General features: G+C 44.3%; 1 protein-coding gene across 1 annotated transcript in view; it reads left to right on the forward strand.

Annotated features, from left to right (window-relative positions):
* Nucleotides 1-20398, forward strand: part of KIAA0430 (KIAA0430 ortholog) — a 42013-nt gene extending 21615 nt beyond the window's left edge. Inside the window, exons 14-27 of the mRNA XM_012647721.1 lie at nucleotides 144-380; nucleotides 510-629; nucleotides 1638-1813; nucleotides 3325-3545; nucleotides 4688-4830; nucleotides 5002-5135; nucleotides 6811-7013; nucleotides 7712-7939; nucleotides 11258-11488; nucleotides 12675-12887; nucleotides 14183-14243; nucleotides 14331-14453; nucleotides 15869-16039; nucleotides 17827-20398. Coding sequence (XP_012503175.1) covers nucleotides 144-380; nucleotides 510-629; nucleotides 1638-1813; nucleotides 3325-3545; nucleotides 4688-4830; nucleotides 5002-5135; nucleotides 6811-7013; nucleotides 7712-7939; nucleotides 11258-11488; nucleotides 12675-12887; nucleotides 14183-14243; nucleotides 14331-14453; nucleotides 15869-16039; nucleotides 17827-18071 — 2506 coding nt within the window. The 3' untranslated portion in view covers nucleotides 18072-20398. The remainder of the gene's footprint in view (nucleotides 1-143; nucleotides 381-509; nucleotides 630-1637; nucleotides 1814-3324; nucleotides 3546-4687; nucleotides 4831-5001; nucleotides 5136-6810; nucleotides 7014-7711; nucleotides 7940-11257; nucleotides 11489-12674; nucleotides 12888-14182; nucleotides 14244-14330; nucleotides 14454-15868; nucleotides 16040-17826) is intronic.
* Nucleotides 20399-20639: the final 241 nt, after the last annotated feature.

Below are 20639 nucleotides of genomic sequence, written 5' to 3' on the forward strand. Positions count from 1 at the left end.
TGAATTCATAGTAGAACTAGTCTAGTTTCACTTTTGAAGAGACAGAGGAACCATTCCTGTTACTGTCTTTTATGTAAACAGGACAAGCATTGCTGTATGATCAAAGAAAAACATTCTAAGTCAGCATCTCTCTTCTCTTTTAGATTTGGACACAAGTTGAACGTGTCAGATCTATATAAATTAACGGACACAGTCGCAATCCGTGAACAAGGAAATGGACGGCTGGTGTGTCTCTTACCCAGCAGTCAGGCCCGCCAAAGCCCCCTGGGCTCTTCCCAGTCGCACGACGGCTCCTCCACGAATTGCAGCCCAATTATATTTGAAGAGTTAGAATATCACGAGCCTGTCTGCAGACAGCATTGCTCCAATAAGGATTTCAGGTATACTGCGTGTTTTCCTTTAGAAATAATCTTTTAGTATGAGATTGTGGCGTATCTGTTAGAATTACCTAGTGAACATTTTAGCCCCTTGAGGAATGTCAACTGGCTGTTTTGTTCTCTTTTCTGCAGCGAACATGAATTTGATCCGGACTCTTACAAGATTCCTTTTGTGATTCTTTGTTTGAAGACATTTGCGCCTCAGGTTCATAGTCTTCTCCAGACCCATGAGGGCACCGTGCCTTTGTTAAGGTGAACCATATCAAAGCCCTTGTTAATTTAACGCCTTAGTTCTCCTTTTTATAGAAAGCCTGTTCTCTTTGCCCACACCTCCCTCTGAATAAGTATTGTAGAATGCTTCTGCATAATGATGTTTTGGCCAACAACAGACCACATATAGGACAGTGGTCCCAGAAAATTATAATATCCTATTTTTTTCTATACCTTTTCTATGTTCCGGTATGTTTAGGTGCACAGATACCACTGTGTTATGGTTGCCTGGGGCATTCAGTACAGTAACATGCTGTACTGGTTTGAAGCCTAGGAGCAGTAGGCTATACTAGATAGCCTACGTGTGTAGTAGATTGTACCGTCTGGGTTTGTGTAAGTACATTCTGTGACATTAGCACATTGAAGAAATCATCCAGTGATGCATTTCTCAGAACATATCCCCATCATTAAGCAACACATGACTGTATATCTGAAATGGGATCCATTCACTATTTCCACAAGAAAATATGGATTTGTGCTAAATTTTAGAAACAAACATAAATAGGACAGTTTCTTCACAGGGAAGTGATGTATTATAAGGGCTATAGTAGAAATCTGCACAAGTGCTAAGAGAGTATGCACAGCCTCAAATACTTGTAAATTTCAAGACAAGAGAGAGAAAAGTATTCTTCAAAAGTCCATGTAACCACTCGTGGGCCACAATGGTAGACTTAATTCAAAGGCCAACACTGGACTGAGTGGCTTTAATGCCCGTGATATGTTAAAGCAGATGAATAAGTGACTTGGAACCCAGTGCCTTATTTTTAACCCCCTCTTCTGGAAAACTGCCCAGGAAAATACCACTAGAATGCATCAAAAGACCAGTGCCACAGTGATTGTCCCCTGGGACCTTAATTTTAACATTCAAACCCAGATCTTGGGCATTTAAACAGAAATTACTAACAGACATTAATCTAAAGCCTTCTGTTTAGTGGAGGCACTTTGCTTTCCCACTATTTGAATTTGACCTTTTTATTTTTCCTACTTCAGCTTTCCAGATTGTTATGCTGCAGAGTTTGGTGATCTAGAAGTAGTGCAGGAAAACCAAGGGGGTGTTCCCTTAGAACACTTCATCACCTGCGTTCCGGGTGTAAATATTGCCACTGCTCAGAATGGCGTCAAAGTCGTTAAATGGATTCACAACAAGCCCCCACCTCCCAACACAGGTAGGTGTGAGGTATTTAGTCCTCTGGAGCTACCTCCTGTCTACTGTGAGACTGGAGGATGCCATCGGCTTTTATTTGAAACAGCAGCATATTTATCAAGTGCGAAAGTACCATTGGTGTCTCTTTTGATCTTTTAAAAACTCTCTTTAAAATGCTGAGGGGTTGGCAGAACTAGACGTTTTGTTTGGTTTGGTTTGATTTCTTTCTGAGTCAGGGTCCTGCTGTGTTGCCCAGGCTGGTCTTGAACTGATAGGCTCAAGTGATCCTCCTGCTTCAGCCTCCAGAGCAGCTGGGACTATAGGCTACTGTGTCATGGTGCCTAGCAGAACTAGATTGTTTGATAGTACCAGCATAAAGTATGTAAAATCCAAGTTTGACATTTACAAAGCTCTCCAGCTTCCTAATTTTGTGAAGCTTTTGGTTTGTCAGTTGACTGGCCTTTTAAAAATAGTTTTAAATATCTGAAGGAAATATCTCTTAATGCGGATTTACATTTGAAATTCATTTTGGTTGGCATTTCTGACTTTGATAAATGAGAAAATAAATTTAACTTCAAATGTAAAGGATTGGGGAATTTGGACCTAGATTTGGGTGGATTTCTGAGTTATGGGCATGAGTTGCAAACGTCTAATGCTGTTACCTGTGAACAGCGCTTGAAGTTTTTGCCTTCATGTCTTTCTCTTTGGTCCACACCACTTCCTCCCCTTCTCTTCCCACCTCCCCCTACCTTGCAGGAAAAAAGTAAGGATAAGCAGGGAACTCTATCTGAGTAAGGTGGGTCTTAGAGGAGAAATGTTTGAACCCAAGTTTCTTACCAAGCCCCTCCTTCCTTTCCCCTCAGGCTTAGGCTACTTGGGGGCCCATAGATTGTGCTGCTTGCTACTTTCTCCTGTGCTGTGAGCTCACAAGCCTCTTCCACCTTTCTATAAAGGTTTCTATCTGATTATTTGTACTTTCTAAATTAAAACCTTCTCTAGGTATGAGCATTCAAGGTAGTACACAAACCTGTTTCTTACCCAGTGTATTTCATGAAAGTCTTATAAGATTATTGCTTTCCATGGTTTTCTAGATAACATTTTCAGCTCCATTAGGGGTTAATTATGCTCTTTTGGGCTACCCACCTGATGATCATTTATAACCTTGTTTCTGTGGGAAAGTATATTCCATATAACCAAATTACAAATGGATCCTTGAAATATAACCAGTTTCTAAACTGGAAACTTGCTGTGTATGTTCACGTCTACTGTAAGTAACACAGTAGTGGACTATGCTTTGCTTTGGCTAGTTAGCTTCAAAAATTAGTGGGAAAGCATTTGCCAGCCCCTAAATAAGTTGGAATAGTTAGTTGTTATATGGGACCTGAGTATAGAAACTGAGATGTAAAGCAGCTACTGTATTTGGTTTCATCTGCTGGCTCATGATTGAACTCAAGCTTGGGACTGCAAGGTTAGTTATCTTTCAGCTGGTGAAATCATGCTTTATGTCTCATTCATGTTCTTTTTTTTCTCTAGACCCTTGGCTTCTGCGTTCTAAAAGTCCTGTAGGTAACCCCCAGCTGATCCAGTTCAGTAGAGAAGTGATTGACTTACTGAAGAGCCAACCATCTTGTGTCATACCAATTAGTCATTTCATCCCGTCCTATCACCATCATTTTGCAAAGCAGTGCCGAGTATCAGACTATGGCTATTCCAAGCTGATTGAATTATTAGAAGCAGTGCCTCATGTGTTGCAGGTAAGGAATGCTAAGGGATTTGTTTACAGACAGGAATGTTCCTCCATGGCTTTGGCTGCCCCAGACAGAGAAACAGCATAAATAGTAACCTAATTCCTTAGAAATCAATTCTGAGCAAAAGATCCTGTAAAAGCTTTCTTCAGGCCGGGCGCGGTGGCTCACGCCTGTACTCCCAGCTCTCTGGGAGGCTGAGGCGGGGGGATTGTTTGAGCTCAGGAGTTCGAGACCAGCCTGAGTAAGAGCGAGACCCCGTCTCTACTAAAAATAGAAAGAAATTAATTGGACAACTAACAATATATAGAAAAAACTAGCCGGGCATGGTGGCGCATGCCTGTAGTCCCAGCTACTCGGGAGGCTGAGGCAGGAGGATCACTTGAGCTCAGGAGTTTGAGGTTGCTGTGAGCTAGGATGACGCCACGGCACTGTAGCCTGGGCAACACAGTGAGACTGTGTCTCAAAAAAAAAAAAAAAACAAAGCTTTCTTCAAAGTGCAAGAAACACACACAAGGTAGCTTCTCAATTTTTCAGAAAGCTACAAGTTTCCATCGTAAATGAGCTCCTTATAGGACTGTGGAGTATTTTCCCTGTAATCTCTATAGACTGGCCTTCCTCCGAGCGCAGTGCTCTTCACAATTGTTCACATTACAAGGGAGCTGCTGTGAGTATCTGCATAATTGTACATTGGTGCCTATGAGAGACTCAAGGGCTTAACGCTTCTTATAAATGAGTTGGAGACTGATTACTGGGCTAGAGTGTAGCATTGGATCCTATGATGACTTTGCCTATTAACTCACAGTGTTAGGCTAGCTTCCCACTTGTAAAAATGGCTTGCAAAACTTTAGCTGTCTTTTAGAGACTAAATTAGTTGTCCAGACTGATAATATGCTTTTCATTTCTATACTCACAACTATTTGGGAGAAGGTAGGCAGGACCAAAAAGAGAAGCAGCTCAGACAGTTGGGCAGCTGCTCCTTTTGACCGTAAATAATTCTGTTGATTTACATGTTGATTACGTGCACATGTCTTACGTAAAGGAAGTTATTCTCTGAGGCCAGTAACAGGAGAGAGAGCAAGTCAGCAGCAAGAACGTCAGTATCTGCCAAGGTCTTATGAGTATAAGTAATCGAGGTGTTTGGTTTGCAGATTCTTGGAATGGGCTCCAAACGTTTGCTGACCCTTACCCACAGGGCCCAGGTGAAGCGTTTTACTCAGGATTTACTGAAACTTCTCAAATCCCAGGCCAGTAAGCAGGTCATTGTGAAAGAATTCTCGCAGGCTTATCATTGGTGAGTTGATGAGAAGAACAAAAATGAAAGCAAATATCTTAAAACACTTTTTCTTCTCCCAAATTTTAAAGTTATCTATTAATAACATTTCTATTAAGCAAATAGAAAACTTGTATTTATTTTAGCAATGATATTACTCATTCTTTACCCATTTCCATTGTTAAAACCTAGGTGTTTCTCAAAGGACTGGGATGTCACTGAATATGGTGTTTGTGAGTTGACTGACATCATATCAGAGATTCCAGACACAACCATCTGCTTGTCCCAACAAGATAATGAAATGGTGATTTGTATCCCCAAAAGAGGTATGTGACTTATATTCACTGGAAGGATATTGTCTATCTCAGTGGTTATTTTAAAATGGAATGTGTATAGGGAATGTAATTTTTCTTTGCTCTCTGTGGTTCCTGAAGGTTCCAGGGAAAGCACAGTTTGCAAACTGCCGCCCTGGTACACAGTGGATCCCATATTCTTCAGAGTAGGCAAAGCCACTTGTGGAGAAAAGCACACTAGTTTTTAGAACTCACTATAAGTCATTAAAAGGGCATAACCAGCACTTTCCTAAAATTATCGGTGGTTATTTAAGCCATGGTCACCCAGTTGAGAATCTACTGCCATGGCTGTTGCTGGTTTCTTCTTTTTAACTCTGAGCTACTTTACTATGTGCACTTGAGAAGGGATGGAAACTCGGATGGATGTTTTGTCTTTCAAATTTTAATAGTTCCAGTTGAGGTCTAGGAGATAAGATAGTTAAAAATAAATCTAGGCCAAGCCTGGTGGCTTAGGCCTGTGATCCCAGTACTTTGGGAGGCCGAGGCAGGAGTATTGCTTGAGGCCAGTAAGTCAAGACCGGCCTTGGCAATGTTCAGGGCCAGGCTGGGCAACATAGTTAGACACCATGTCTACAAAAATTAATTAGGTGTGGTGGTGCATGCCTATAAGTCCTAGCTACTTGGGACACTGAGGTGGGAGAATAGTTTGAGCTGAGTAGTTTGAGGTTACAGTGAGCTATGATCACACCATTACACTCTAGCCTGGGCGACAGAGTGAGACCCTGTCTCTAAAAAAATAAATAAATAAAAAATAAAAATGAATCTACATACTGTTGAAACCCAAACAACACAGGTTAGAAGTGTGTGGGTCCACTGAACATGCAGGTCGAAAGTACAGTATCAGAGGTATGTGAGGCTCGAGTATACAGAGGAGCCAACTTTTCATATCTGTGGGTTCTGTGGGGCCAACTGTGGGACTGGGGTATGTGAGGATTTTGGTGTCCCAGGCGGTCCTGGAACCAATCCCCTGTGAGCACTGAGGGATGACTGTATTGTCGTGTATTCCCACTGTTGTGAGTGGTTCTTCAACCGTGCTCCTACAGAACATTGGCGTCCATGAAATCAGAGGATTCCAGAGCTAAAACCAATAACGTCAGTCTTTTTCCAATTCTAATTTAAAAGTTAACGAGGCAATAATCTTAAGTGTAAGCCTTTTCTTATTTTTGTTCAACCTTTTAAGCCTGATACTCTTTCTGCTAGCAAGTTCTAACTGAAGATCAAATGAATACAGAAAAAGCGTGTGAATTCAGAAGTGTGGTTTTATAGAGATAATTTCTAGATTACTTGTTTAACTGCAGAGACCTGTGTGTGTCATGTTCATATATGTTGGGTAGGGGAGGGGTGGTGGCCAGATAATTGTTTGTACCTTGTAAGATGACATTGTTTCTAGCTTGTAAAATGAATATATATGTATTTCATAGTATACCATAACAGTGTCATGACTTCCCAGTATTTTGCCTTTGAACATGTTTGAAAACCACTTGCAAAAAAAGAAGAGTATATGTGGTTTTGTAGGTTTGTAGGTTGTTTTTGGAATGCCAAGGCGGTATCTCCTGTGTACTCTGAATGGGACTTGCCACAGTGTGAATGTTAAACATGAATGGAGAGAAAAGGATTGTGGTTTATGTTTGTTTCTTTGTTTGTAAAGAACGTACCCAGGATGAAATAGAAAGGACAAAACAATTCTCCAAGGATGTCGTGGATTTGCTGCGTCACCAACCGCATTTCCGGATGCCCTTCAATAAATTCATTCCCTCTTACCATCACCACTTTGGCCGGCAGTGCAAACTTGCATACTACGGGTTTACCAAGCTGCTCGAACTTTTTGAAGCCATACCTGATATTTTACAAGTGAGTGAAGAAATTCTATTTATTACAGTATTTTTCTGAACAATATGTAGGAACTTTTTATTTTATTTTCAAGACCTATTTTCTGGGAAGTAGGGAGTTATAAAAAAAGGATGAAATTCTGAAATATTCTAATCAGAGAAGCTATGTTGTTGTTGACTCATTAGTTTTTAGGTAAATGTAGGGTTTTTTTCCTTTAATAAAGAATTATTCTTCAAATCTTTTAGGGTAATTATTGAAAAAAGGATTAAAGAGTTTTATTTCTTGAACCGAATATTCATACATTAGCTTCATACTTCTCACATCCCTTGTGTTGAAGGTGGGGATGAGTATGTGAGCTAATGTCAGTGATAAGCTGTTAAGCTTGTTGCTAAGTTAAGCCGTATTTCCGTTGATTTTATTAATGTTATTTTTTGACTCCCGAAGTGCTTTTTTAAAATTTTTATTGTGGTAAAATACACACAGCATAGAATTTACTGTCTTATTTTTAAGTATACGGCTCAGTAGTGTTAAATACGTTCACATTGTTGTGCAGCCAATCTCCAGAACGTTTTCATCTTACAAAACTGAAACTCTATACTCATTAAACAACACTGACCTGCTTTTTTGTTGCTAGTTGTATACATTTTTATGCCATTTAATTCGGTGAACAGCCATAACTTGTTCATTCTCGCTTTCTTCCTGCCGGTGTGTTTTCCAAGGTATTGGAATGTGGAGAAGAAAAAATCCTTGCTTTGACAGAGGTAGAGCGGTTCAAAGCTCTGGCCGCCCAGTTTGTTAAACTCCTTCGGTCCCAAAAGGATAACTGCCTTATGATGACAGATCTCCTCACAGAATATGCTAAAACGTTTGGTTACACATTTCGCCTCCAAGACTATGATGTCAGTTCAGTTTCAGCTTTAACACAGAAACTCTGCCATGTCGTAAAGGTAAACAGGTTTTTTTTCATAGAATAAAACTTGTGGTGGCGTAATCCTCGTTGGGGTGTTGGCATGTGCTTTAGCATTTCCATATTTACCCCTTGTACTACCTGCTGTTGCTTCCCACCTTGTGTGTGTCATTAGTACCTTATTGGGTAACAGGAGATGACTTGGTTTGACAGTTTAGATTTTTAGTCTTCCTTTTGTGTGCTCATGAATGGCCTTGCTAAAGTAATACCTTTTTGAACTGATGAGGTGACTTTTTGTCCCAGGGTATTTATTCTGAGGTACATCAGTCTCAGTGCTACTGACCTGAAGTTGAGCCCTTCTAGACAGATCTTTGTCTCTGAAGTTCTTGGGAGACTGTAATCACACACTGTGTCTCTTCTCCTTTCCAGGTTCTGACCCACTTAGAAGTAGATTTAGGAACAAGTGAGGTCTCAGAATTGCCTTGTTGCTGGCAAAGCTGTATTAGAGAAGGCAGCTTCCCTTCTCCCCTGCGCTGGACTGAACTGACCCTCCCAGTCCTAGACAGAGCAGCTGCCAATTTTCAGGCTACCTCCCCCACAGGACTAGGAAGAGTCACTGCCAGGAGGAGGAAATGGAAAGGGAACATGAAGTGGCACCCCCGAGTCACAGGTCTGGGAGGAATCTGCTTAGGTACTGGTTAGTTAGCGGAGGAGGAATCTTCACAGGAGACGGGGAAGGAGCTGCCAGAGAGTAGGAAGCATGCTAGGAGAGTGGGATGTCCCCAAGCAAGGGAGCAGAACGGCCAGCAGTGTCACATGCTACTGGGAGGCACATCAGACGGGGACTAACCTGACCTTTGGATTTAGCTAAGTGGAGCTAATCAGTATTGCTGGCCAGAGCAGTGGCAACGTCAGTGTGGTGCGGGGACAGAAGCCATGCTGGAGTGGGCTGAGGAATAAGGAGAGGAGAGAATATGGCACCAGGTCAGCTGGCAGCTTCTTGGTCTGTTTGCTTGTGAAGGAGGGGAGCTGGGCCACAGCTAGAGGCCGTGCAGAGAGGGAGCAAGCGCAGGTTTTGGCTGTTGGGTTATTTTTCCAGGTGGAGAGACGTGAGCATGTCTGAGAGCCTTGAAAAAAGGTCTGCTTGAAAGAGGAAATAAATACACTGAGTGGGGAAGGCTGTGGGGGTGCAGATCTCCTGAGGAGGCAGAAGATCAGGGACCAGCATTCAGAGGAAGGAGGCACACCTCTTACATTAACATTGGAACAGGGGCGATGGCAGGGTGGGTGCAGTACGGGTGGGTTTGCTGTTCGTCATCAGGCAGAGGAGGGACTTAGTTTCTAGGAGCTATTTTTCCATCAAGCGAAGGGTCCAGCTGTTTAGAGGAAGAGAGACAGGACTCAAGACTGAGGAGTGTGGAGAAGGTCTGACGTCGTCGTGGTAAGTGGGAGAGTGGCTTGATCTGGAAGTCAGGTGGGCTGCAGGGGTCCCCAGAGCGCAGTGGTGCTCGGTCCCGGCGCGTTGACTGGATACCAGCAGTTGGGGCATGGCTGCTCGGGTATAGGCTCGGGGAAGCCAGGGGATGGGTTCAGGGTGGGATTTTGCCAGACGAGTGCAAGGAAAAGGCACAGGGACAGAGGATTTTAAAGTATTGACGAGAATGTCAGCGCCAGGATGGATAAGAGAGGAGAGTGAGAAAGGAGAGGGCTCGTGAACCGCGAGCAGTGGGAGGCAGTGCTGAGAAGCTGGAGGAAGGGATCTGCTCCCGCCCTCCCACCCGGCACCCGCGCCAGACTTTCTTCTCCACATGGGAGGTCTGAGTGATTCATTTAGGAAGTGGGTAATGACAAGTTCTGCACTGTGATCCTGGGTATGGTGTCTGCAGTGGCATTTAATAGAAGATGTCACTGGAGGTGACAGGTGAGGAACTCAGAGGCCCTGCTGTAGGACAGGTCCCTGGGTGCTCCTTTGCCCAGGATGATGAGAGGGGCTCCCGAGTGCCTCCCAGCTGCCCCTGGGATCTCCTGGGGAGCTTCTCGTACCCTGCCTCTGAGAATCTGACTTACTCTCTCAGTGTGCTCTCAGCATGGGCATTCTCAAAAAGCGCCCAAGGTGTTCTAGTGTGGAGAATCAAGAGACCATCTGAGGAGCATCAGCAGAGCAGGCTTTCACTTTGTTGTTTGTTTCCTTAAAAGGCTTATAATAGCAGTAGTCATCTGGGTGTCCAAGAAGATGACTTGGACCCCCCTGGGCTTGTATCTGTTGATGGGTCAAACCCCACTGCAGAGGAGGACATCTGTACAATTCTGTCACCCTCATAAGTGAGGTCGGAGTCTGCCAACTGCTCTCCTGCCTTAGCTCTGGGCACATGTCAGAACCAGATAGAGACACCCTGGTCTTGGAGTAGCTCTTCAAGTGCCACCCACCTCTGTCTGCCTCTGAGTATCCAAAGCCCCAAAGAATACAGGCTTGTGATTACTCCGCCTTTACTATAGGCAGGAAAACCACATGAAGGGGCAGACGAGCTATACTGGTAAACATTGGTTTGACTTAACCGTTGCCTAAGCAGCGTGTGTACCGAAGCTCTGCCTGGGTGGGTTAGTGCTAGCAGAGGCTGAACTCATAGACTCTTCCCCTTACACAAGGCCTGCTGGTCTCAGTCACCAAATGCTTATTCACACGTTGTTTGGTCCCCAAATGATAACCTGTGTCTTTTTCACAAGGTTTTTCTTCTAATGTTCTCAATCATTTAAATCCTTTATTGCCTTGGAAATCTGAAATAATTGAGGAGTAGACACGTACTAGTCAGAAATGAAAGTACTAGCTTTTGCTCAGTAATAACAGATTAGAAAAATGGAGCTGGCCTTGTGGTCAGAGTGGGCCCTCTGCCATCTCCCCCGTCCAGCCTCGGGACACACGTGGGGTGTCAGGTCTGCCACGTGTGTTGCCCATAGTCCGGCCTCCCCACCCCTCCCTGAGCACAGCAACCCTTAGTCCACAAGCTTGGGCCGGTCTGTCTCCCTTCCACAGTGGGGAATGAAAGAATGAATGAGAAATAAAGAGAATGACAGCAGTTTCTTCCCCCGTTATCGCTCTAAGGGAGGGGGTGGTTTTGATGGACATTTTTGGTGATGGACTGAGAGGGAGAGAATAATTTCTGCTCCACTCATCTAAAGTGTTGGTCCGGTGTCCCAAAGAAGCTAAAAACAAACTCAGTCACTTTATTTCAGTGTAAGAGAAGAAATTAGAGACTTTTCCTCCATTAGTCTCATTAACCAAAATGGACTTAACTGAGTTGGGTATGACCTAGCTTGTCTCTCTTGAGTTCTGAATGGTTTGAATTCTTGTTTTCCTCAGGTTGCTGATATAGAATCCGGCAAACAGATTCAGCTGATCAACCGAAAGTCTCTACGATCTCTTACTGCCCAGTTACTAGTCTTGTTGATGTCTTGGGAAGGAACCTCCTATCTTTCTGTTGATGAGCTCAAGAGGCATTACGAAACCACCCACAGTACTCCTCTCAACCCCTGTGAATATGGATTCATGACCTTGACCGAACTTCTGAAGAGTCTGCCTTACTTAGTTGAGGTATGCGTGTTAATGGTTCTTTAGAACCGTCATGTCAAAGACTGTTAACTGGGGGTTTCTGGATCACCTGTTGGTTTAGATTAGAGTGTGTAGAGCTGGAAGGGACCCTGGGGATCTCTGAGACCATTTGGTCTTCATAGATGAGCAAACTGAGGCACAGGGCAGGGAAGGAGCCCTGCCTGAATGAGTGCCCTGGTCTGCTGACACTTGGACTGGGGTGCTGTGTCCTGCACTAGGCCGGATTTCGCCGCCGTTACATCTTTCTGAATTAGATGGTTTATGTGATGGGACCATTGGAATTTACCACTGAAAAAGGCACCAGGAACAAATGGGTTAACAATTGGATCTTAGCTAAACCCTCAAAGAACAGATAACCCCAACTTTAAAAAAACATTCTAGGCCACCAAAAAAAGGGGGGAAAGCTTAACACTTATTTTTATGAAACCAAAATAACTTTAATACCAAAAACCTAATACAGCCCCTTAAAAGAAAATGATCCTAGATATTAACAAACTCCAGCAATATAAAGGCAGAATGATACACCATTGTTATCTAACCATGTGATCGATAATTAAATAATTAAAAGCTATCAAGTCAACATTTTCTAGACTCTGTTAATTATTCTGCGACCATTAGTTCTGGATAATGTTACTGGGTGGTCCAGGACAAAAGCCCTTCCATGGCCAGCTAAGGTTGGGAAATACCTCTTCTCTTGAAGATCCCAGTGCATATTAAAGACTCTGAAAAGGTATATGGGAAAGAAATCTGCTTACTTTCTTACCCTTAATACATAAGGGTTTTGTGTTTATTTCTGACTGCTTTTGTTATATTATTAAAGAATGCTAAGTGTTGTCCAGCATCAGTATTTCTTGGAAAACCAGTTTGGGAGATGAGGTCTACCGTCTTCAGTGTGCACTGTGTGCGCAGCACGTTCTGCCAGGGTTGACGTCTTTTGTTTGAGATGCAAGTTTCCCAGTTCCGTTCCCTACTCACATGAGTCTGCTTAAGATTATAGGCTTCTTTTAGAAGAGATATGTGAATGACTCTCTCCTTCTCTTCCTCAGGCTACTGCCCGCTTTCAAATCGACTTTGGGCTTTTGCACCCTCAGCAAGAGGCCCTCATTTCTGAGGGGTGTAGGGCCAGTGTCTCGTGAAGTTGCTAACGCTGCTTTTTCCTTTGGACCAGGTTTTCACTAATGATAAGTCAGAAGACTGCGTAAAGCTCACAAGTCTGTATTTGTTTGCAAAGAATGTGCGGTCTTTACTTCATACTTACCACTACCAGCAGATTTTCCTGCATGAATTTTCCGTGGCCTATACCAAGTATGTTGGAGAAACACTGCAACCCAAGACATATGGCTACAGTAGCGTGGAGGAGCTCCTGGGAGCAATCCCACAGGTGGGTGTTTCTCTCTGCTTCTTGGAGAGTAGCCTGCCTGAAGAGCCACAGGCCAGCTCTCCTGAACAGAAACATAAATTGCTGCCAGGATAATAAAATGGCAGATGTTTTGAACTGATCCTTTCAAAACATACTGTTGGCATAAAATAAATGATTTTAGCGTTTCTCATTGATTGTATAAAGCTTCATTAAATCCTTGCATGCCAGATGAGTACATCCCAGAAGCTACCCTCATAAAGGTGCTGGGTTATGGGACAGTCAGGACACCTACTGAGCAGGGGACTAGTCAGGGTGGTCAGTGCAGCCGCAGCAACAGGCCCCATGCTCAGCGGGCGCAGTGAGGAGGGCTGTAGGCAGGGCCACTTCCCAGGTGTGGGAGATCCAAGAGCGCAGTTGGCAAGGCTGCGCACAGGGGGAGCACGTGCCGAGGAGGAAGAAGGGCAATCTGGGCAGAGCAGACAGCGTGAGCAGAGGCAAAGCAGCAAGAAGTAGCGTGGGGTGTCAGGGGCATTAACCATGCTAGAGCCTAGCAGAGGAGGTGAGCCTAGCAGAGCCGGTGATGAAGGGCTGTGCTCCTCTAGGTAGGGAGCGAGGCTCTGCAGTGAGAGCCCAAGCCCCAGGTTTGCATTTGGAAAGCATCACAGTGGCCACTGTTGGTGGTGGAGCTGAGAGCTGGGATTGGAGGGGAGGCTTGGCTTGGATCCTGGCCATTGCAGAGGTCGGGCTCAGTGTGAGATGGAGGTTCTGCGCTGAGGGAAAGTAGTAGAATAGAGGACGTAGTGATGGCGCAGGTGAGGAACGCTTGGAAGCTAACATCAGGGACTTGGCGACAGAGTGCATCTGGGAGCCCAGGATCACCCTCTGACTCGGCTGCAGAGGGAACAGTGGCACCACAGGGCAGAGGACTGCGTTCTAGAATTACGATCGTGAGCTTAGTTTAAGGGGTCTGGGAGACGGCTCTTAATTCTTTTAGGTTGTGTTTAGTTTCTGGAAAAAATAGCAAGTGCTGTCATGTGAGAACTATCTTAATTTATATACCAAAACTGGTGTCTGGAAGACAGTCTTTTTGAGAGTCATAAAGAATATTTCTGAAACTGTGTCTCATGATTCTTTGACTAAACTTTTTATAAGGGGCATGTTTCTATCCGCTTTGTTGCTTTAAAAGCTACAGAGTGTAGAAGCATTGTTCTTGGCGTCTGTTTAAGGCAGGCACAGGAGGTCACGCTCTTCCTGAATGTTAGGGCTTATGTCCCCACCTTTTCCGCTGCTTAACCAGTAGTATGTCTTGTGTGCAGGTGGTCTGGATAAAAGGACATGGTCATAAGAGAATTGTAGTGTTAAAAAATGACATGAAAAGTAAGTAAGCACCCATCCCCTCCCCGCTTAAAAAATCATGGTTCTCTCACTGACTTTTCTCTCTGACGGCTGCTCTTTGTCTCCTAGGTCGTCTGAGTTCACTCAGTCTTTCCCCTGCCAGTCACGAGAACTGGCCGTCAGATAGTGAGCGCATCCTGGAGGTGCCTGAACCCACAGCCTCGAAACTCCGGCTTGGAGCAGGTAGCAATGGTAAGAAAGGAAGAGCAAACAAGCCAAAGTGTGTGCGATCCTAGGAGAAACCTCAAGCTGGGACGTGTGGAGGAGAGGGCGACAGCAGGGCGTTTCACTCATTGAAGCTAAACATTCATACGTTTTTCTAAGTAGTGTTGGGATTTGGTTAGGAACAGCTGGCCGCGTTTTGATAGCATTGTGTGGTTGACTGGCTAAGGTCCTTGAAGGATATTGGCAACCCCCTAATGATCTTATCCCAGTTAAGATGCTAGAGAAAAAAATTATTCTGACACTTGTTAAAATGGTAATTCAAGACTCTTGCCGTAAGAGCACTCACCTCCTAACACAAGGACTAGTGGGGATTTACATCCAAGGGGCAGAGTGAGGGGTCAGTGGATGGAAAATGACTAAGGATGGGGGTATTCGTGCCGACCTGGCCTAACAGGACTCAGCTAAAGGCAGGCCACAGGCTTAGATAGCAAGGGTGGGGTGAGGAATTCCAGCAGATTAAGAGTGATCAGATATCAAGGCGGGGGGTTTCTCACTTGACTCAAGATTCTTGCTAAGACTAGACCCAGTGGCACAGGACAGGCATGGCAGTCAAGGTCAGGGCCTAGTGTAGGGAGGGCTCAGAGGGGCCTGGCTAAATCTGGTCAAGGCGTCTGTGTCACAGGACGTCCTAGGGAAGACTTGGTGATAATGCATTGATATTGCTCACAGTTACATTTGAGTCACACAGATGTTAGGTCAGACCATCTCTGTAGTAGACAGAAATCAACCCTCTTGAATTTTACAGCAGTTTTAACTTTACCGAAGGACTTTTGAATTCATTGCTCTGTGTGAGAACTTTATCATCATACCACTCTGCAAGATAGAAGTGTCACCATACCCTGCGTTTGTAGGGTAACTCGTTTATGCATTTTACGTTGTGTAAAGCACCTTACTGTAAATCTTCTCCTTAAGCCGCCCCTGCAGCCTTCAGCAGTGGGGACCTCCATTCCACAACTGAGCAACTGGAATTCCGGGAGGCGAAGAGCTTACCCACAGTCACTCACCCAGGAAGTGAGGGAACCGGGACCTAAGCCTCCTAATTCTGAGCTTCTGCTTGTTGATAACTACTTTATACCCCTTCTCTGGCTGTTTCCTCTCTTTGGAAGCCAACTGCAGAACGCTTTTCTCAGCTGGGGGCTTTTCTGGGCGTGGTGTTCCTAAGAACACAAATCTTCAGGAGATACTGGCTTGTGGTATTTCATTTACCAAGAATCTTTCTGTTAATGGCTTTTTTTTTTTTTTTTTTTTTAAACCTTGAGTACTTCCTGGCATTTTTTAATCTTTAGGGTGTAGAAAGATAACCTCAGGCCCAGACTCGGTGTTTGCACTCGTGGCAGATGCTGTAGAGGTCGTGTAGAGTCATGGCTGCCTTCTCTGTCCAGGGCCCAGTCAGACGGAGCAGGAGCTTCTCCGCCTGACCAGTGACTCCCCCGTCGACCTCTTGTGTGCGCCTGTCCCCTCATGCTTGCCGTCCCCTCAGCTGAGACCAGACCCTGTCATCCTCCAATCTGCTGATCTCATTCAGTTTGAGGAGCACCCTCAAGAACCTTCTGGTAGGTGACACTATGTTCTTGTGGGAGTTTCCTTTGTGGGTTTAAAAAATAAAACCATGATGCCAGTGTATTAAATGTTTGATGGAGTAGGGACAAACTATACCTTTTCAGGTGTAAAAATACCTGTGCTGATTATTCAGGACCTTTCCTGCTGGGGTTCCTGCAAAATTGCATTCACAGCTGCAGTTGCCTGGGGAGCATCAGGCAGGGGTAACATGGGGTTCTAGGGGGCGCCGCCGGGCTGTGGAAGGGCTTTCAGAGGGTGTAAAGGGCTTCCAGCCTTGTCGAAGGTTAAGCTGCTCTGATGCACATATCATCTCTGGTGGGGGCCAGTGGGTCCTGGGGCTTTATGAAAGGACAAGTGGAGGGGAGGCATCTGCTGCTGGGGCCCTGGACTCTGCCCAGTGATCTGAGAACGGAGAGGCCCAGCTGACCACGAGAGTCCCAACTTGGTGCTGACGTTGCCGACCCTGTGCTTGGGGCTGACATCACAGCTCTGCATTGGGCCCCTGCTCCTCTCCCGCTCCGCAAGTGAGGTGACTGACTAAGCCTTAGCTTGTGTCTTAACTAGAGATGCAGCTGGCCCCAGGCTACTGGGCTGGGAAGTGGAAGAGCTGGGATTTGAACCCAGGGTCTCTCGTCTTTCTGTGGGGTCACCTGGCCTCCTGAGAGGATAGGCCACCTGCCCCGTAGAGGTCCTTCCCTGCTCCTCGTCATCCGTTGTGATCTGACTCCTCCCACTGCTGGTTGGTGTGTTCCAGGAGATGACCAGGAACAGCCCACTGGCTGCTGGCTTGGTTTTCACCATCCTTAGTCATCTTAGGCAGCACTGGGCACTGTTCCCAGTGAAGGAACTAAGGCCGTTTACCTGGAAAATAGGAGGTGGGGGAAATATAACTGCCTTCTGGTACAAGAAGAACTATCCTGTGCAAGTAGGTGTTCTGGAGTGTTCCTTTGGAATGCCAAGTAGAGTTGGTGGCAGACTGATTTTAGCTCTGCCCTGGGGTTGTGGCTCTTGTTCATTCAGTATATGTGAGTTCAACCATATGCATGTAACAAGAGAGAGAAAAATAACTTGAATAGTGTGGGCAATTCTGTCAGCCTCAGTGAGTGTCAGCCTAAGAAGGGAACTGGGCTCTGCTGTCCCCTCTGTCACTCTCACTTTCCATGTCCGTTGGTAGCAAGAGCCCCTTGCCATATGCAGTGGGAGTCTAAGGTCTAATGACACATCTTTTTCTAGCAACATATGACTCTATATATGCAGCGGATAAGTTACCTGTGGCCCATCCGAAGAACCGAAGAAATAGGGTATAAAACACTGTAGGAAAGCTGGCTTTGTCTGAATCCCTGGGTGTTTTGAGGGTAATTTTGATTCTGCGATTCTCCCCTTATCCTAGATCCAGGAGGAGTGGAATGGGCGAGGGGCTCTCTGACACCAAGGCCTCTCCTGGCTCAGAAAGTCTTTAAGTCATGTTTGGCTTACGGGGCTTTAAGTACTTGACAGAATGAATGGGCAGAGAATCCAAAGTGGAAAAAAAAATTTTGTAAGCCATTGCCCATTGATTTATAGCCCAAAATAGATTTTTACAACTTTATAATCCAGGGGAGAGGTGAGATACAGTTTATAAATATTTATGTGACACATCACACTGGCCACACAGCTAATAGGCGCACATTTGGGGGCTTATATTTTAAATATTGTTTGAGAAAATATGAATAAGAAATGGAAAACCAGTACTTCCTTACAGGTCCTGGAACTGAATCTGTCTGCTTTTCTGTGTTTACAGAAATTATGCTTTTAAACCAAGAAGAAAAAATTGAAATTCCAATACCAGTAAAGAATGAAACACTCACCTCTGACTCCAGCTCATGTAGCGTCTCAGCGGCTGTCCCTGTGCCTCCCTGCCCCTCTTCAGAGCCCCCAGAGTCCCTGCTCAGCAAGGACCCGCTGGAAAGCCCAGCCAAAAAGCAACCCAAAAATAGAGTAAAATTGGCTGCCAACTTCTCCTTTGCACCTATAACCAAGCTTTAACCCCATTTTGAACATAGAATTAGGATGGGAAAAAACTGTGATTCTGCACACAAAAGTGGGTTCAAAAAACACATGCTTTTCTGTTTTCTGGGCTTCTGAAATCCCCCCAGAAGCCACTTCCTTCATCTTTAGATGTATTCCACAATGTTTTTGTTTCTTTTACATTGAACACAGCTTTGAGCTGATGTGGTTTTTTTCCTTTTTCTTCCTTTTTTTTTTTTCCCCCCCAATTATTTGAAAGAACTTCTGGCATTTGTTAAAGAACCCTTAATATATTTTACCAAATTTTTCTTAGGTATTATGGAAGTATAATGGTGTTCTGTCAGAAGAAAGCAGTAAGAACTTGGCTAGCAGAAAGTGGTTTCACTTCCATCTACCCACATCAGTGGTGTAATCCTTCACGTAGCATAATATATCTCAGCCTTTGCTTACTGATGTTTCCGACAGTATTAATCAGTGCATGATGTGTCTTTGAAACAAAGTCTGTCCCGTGAGCCTGTATGTTCACACACTGAAGTTCTCGAGAAAGGTGGGCAAGGAGTTGAGAGTGGATTTATAGGTTGGAATATGAAGGTTTTTGGCTTCCATGTGACTTGTAAATGTGCCTTGTTTTTTATTTAACTATGTCTGTAGTTGACAAATGTGGCTTCATCACAAATTTTTAAAAATGTTTCTACTTTGGGGTTCCATTTAGGAGCTTTCTAGAAAGTTGAGAATGTTTTAAGCTTCCCTTCTGTGTTACGTTCCAGTTTGATATGGAGCAGGTTAAGGAAAAGGAGATGGTCTTGGTGTCATGAATTTAAAGTCAGCATTTGAAATACAACACACATTATTGTGTGTCGAGAGGCAATGTTGGGCAGAGAGTCTGATTTTCTAAAATATGCATCAAATGCATAAATTACAAATCAGAGCTGAGTGGTGAGGTGCTTTAACAGGAGCGGTATCAATACTATTTCCACTAGGAAGAGACAGGAATTCTATCTATACATATGGAGGCCAAGGTTGATCAACTTAACCTTGTTTTTGTAATTTTAAAGCTGGTCGCTGGGAAGCTTTATGTATGAGTATATGTGTGTATGTTAGCTCGGCATCTTTTAATAGTGTCTGTTTTTACTCTTGTTATTTCTCACCGTTGGAAGCATGTTTGGGTTTTTTGGGGTGTCTGACATGGAATGGCCTTCCTCTCCAGGTGCCTGAGGTGTCCGCTGAGGGGTGGCCTCTCACCCCCCTGGAGAAACCTGACATTTACAATGGATTGTATTTGTTGGGCAAAAAAGGCGGATTCATTCGTAGAGCAGAAAGAACCTGTTGGTGCAAGGTCTTCCACTAGTCAGACAGTTTCTTTTGGGGAAATGTTTATATTTTGTAACTTCTAGAAAGCCAGAAAAATGGGCTCTGATTTCATAGCCAGCATTTTGACAAAATGCCACAAAATAAGGGCTATAGAGAGGTTTTTACAAGTTAGATTTTTGTTCCCCAAATATTTTAAATGAAGCCAGTGATTCTCAGTTCCCAACACATGGCCCCAGTCAAGACGGACCAACACTGGAAAAACCTTCTAAGTATTACGGCACTCTGCGAATCCTTCTGAAGGCATTTCCTCTACAGACATAGTGTTACAGGAAGTAAAATGCAAATGTGCAATTTTTTTTAAGAAACTTTTAAACAATGTAATAACGTTGGTGTTGAGAACATCAGTTGCCTTATTCTAAGATTTCATAAGGCTGAGTTTGCACGCATGGACTTCGGTTTTGCTAGCATGTAAAGAATTGTGGACTTTAAAAACATAACAGGTCTCATTACAAGTCACCTGGAACAGTCTCAAAGAACAGGTTCTTTGGGCAACAGAAGAAACAAGTCCTGCACTGTGAGTGTGTCTTAGTACCATTCACTGGAGTTACGGCTTAGTCTGGGACGTGTGTGTGACTCTAACAATCGCTGTTTGAAAATGTGAGCAAATACGTCGGAAGCACGTTGTGTTCATAATGTACTCCACGGTGGCCAGTCCAGTTGCTCTCTATTTTTATATCCAGAGGCTTAATTAAATGATGTGATAAAATGATGTATGAGCATTAAGACAATGGAATTCTTTATTTCCGGGTGGAAAGATGTACTGGATTAGATTTATTATCTGTTTAAAAAAAAAAAAGATAAACGTTATCACCAAAACCCCCTTTCCCATCTTGCACTGTTTGTTTTGGATTGGGTTTGGGGGAAGACATGTTTTTCTTAACTGTCTACTTCGTTTGAACACTTTTGTTATGGTTCGAGTGCTGTTTTGTGTGTTGGGACCAAACAGTTGTCAATAAACTTTACAAGCAAGCATCCAATTTGAGTTTCCCACGTGAGTGCTTTTGTCTGTCTGGAGAGGGATTACAAACCAAGCCAGTTCTGTCGTCTTTCATTTTGCATCCCCCCAACTTCTCACCCCTTCTGAAAATAGGACTGTGAGGTGGAGAGCAAATCGATCTGACATCTTAGAGGCCTTTTCACGCAGCACGCAGCCCACGCAGATGACTGGACGCTTGGGATCCTCCAAGTACCCAGCCCTAGTTCTGGCTTATAATC

The sequence above is a fragment of the Propithecus coquereli genome, unplaced genomic scaffold (assembly GCF_000956105.1).
Source record: "Propithecus coquereli isolate 6110/MARCELLA unplaced genomic scaffold, Pcoq_1.0 Scaffold27, whole genome shotgun sequence".
Taxonomy (NCBI): Eukaryota; Metazoa; Chordata; class Mammalia; order Primates; family Indriidae; genus Propithecus; species Propithecus coquereli.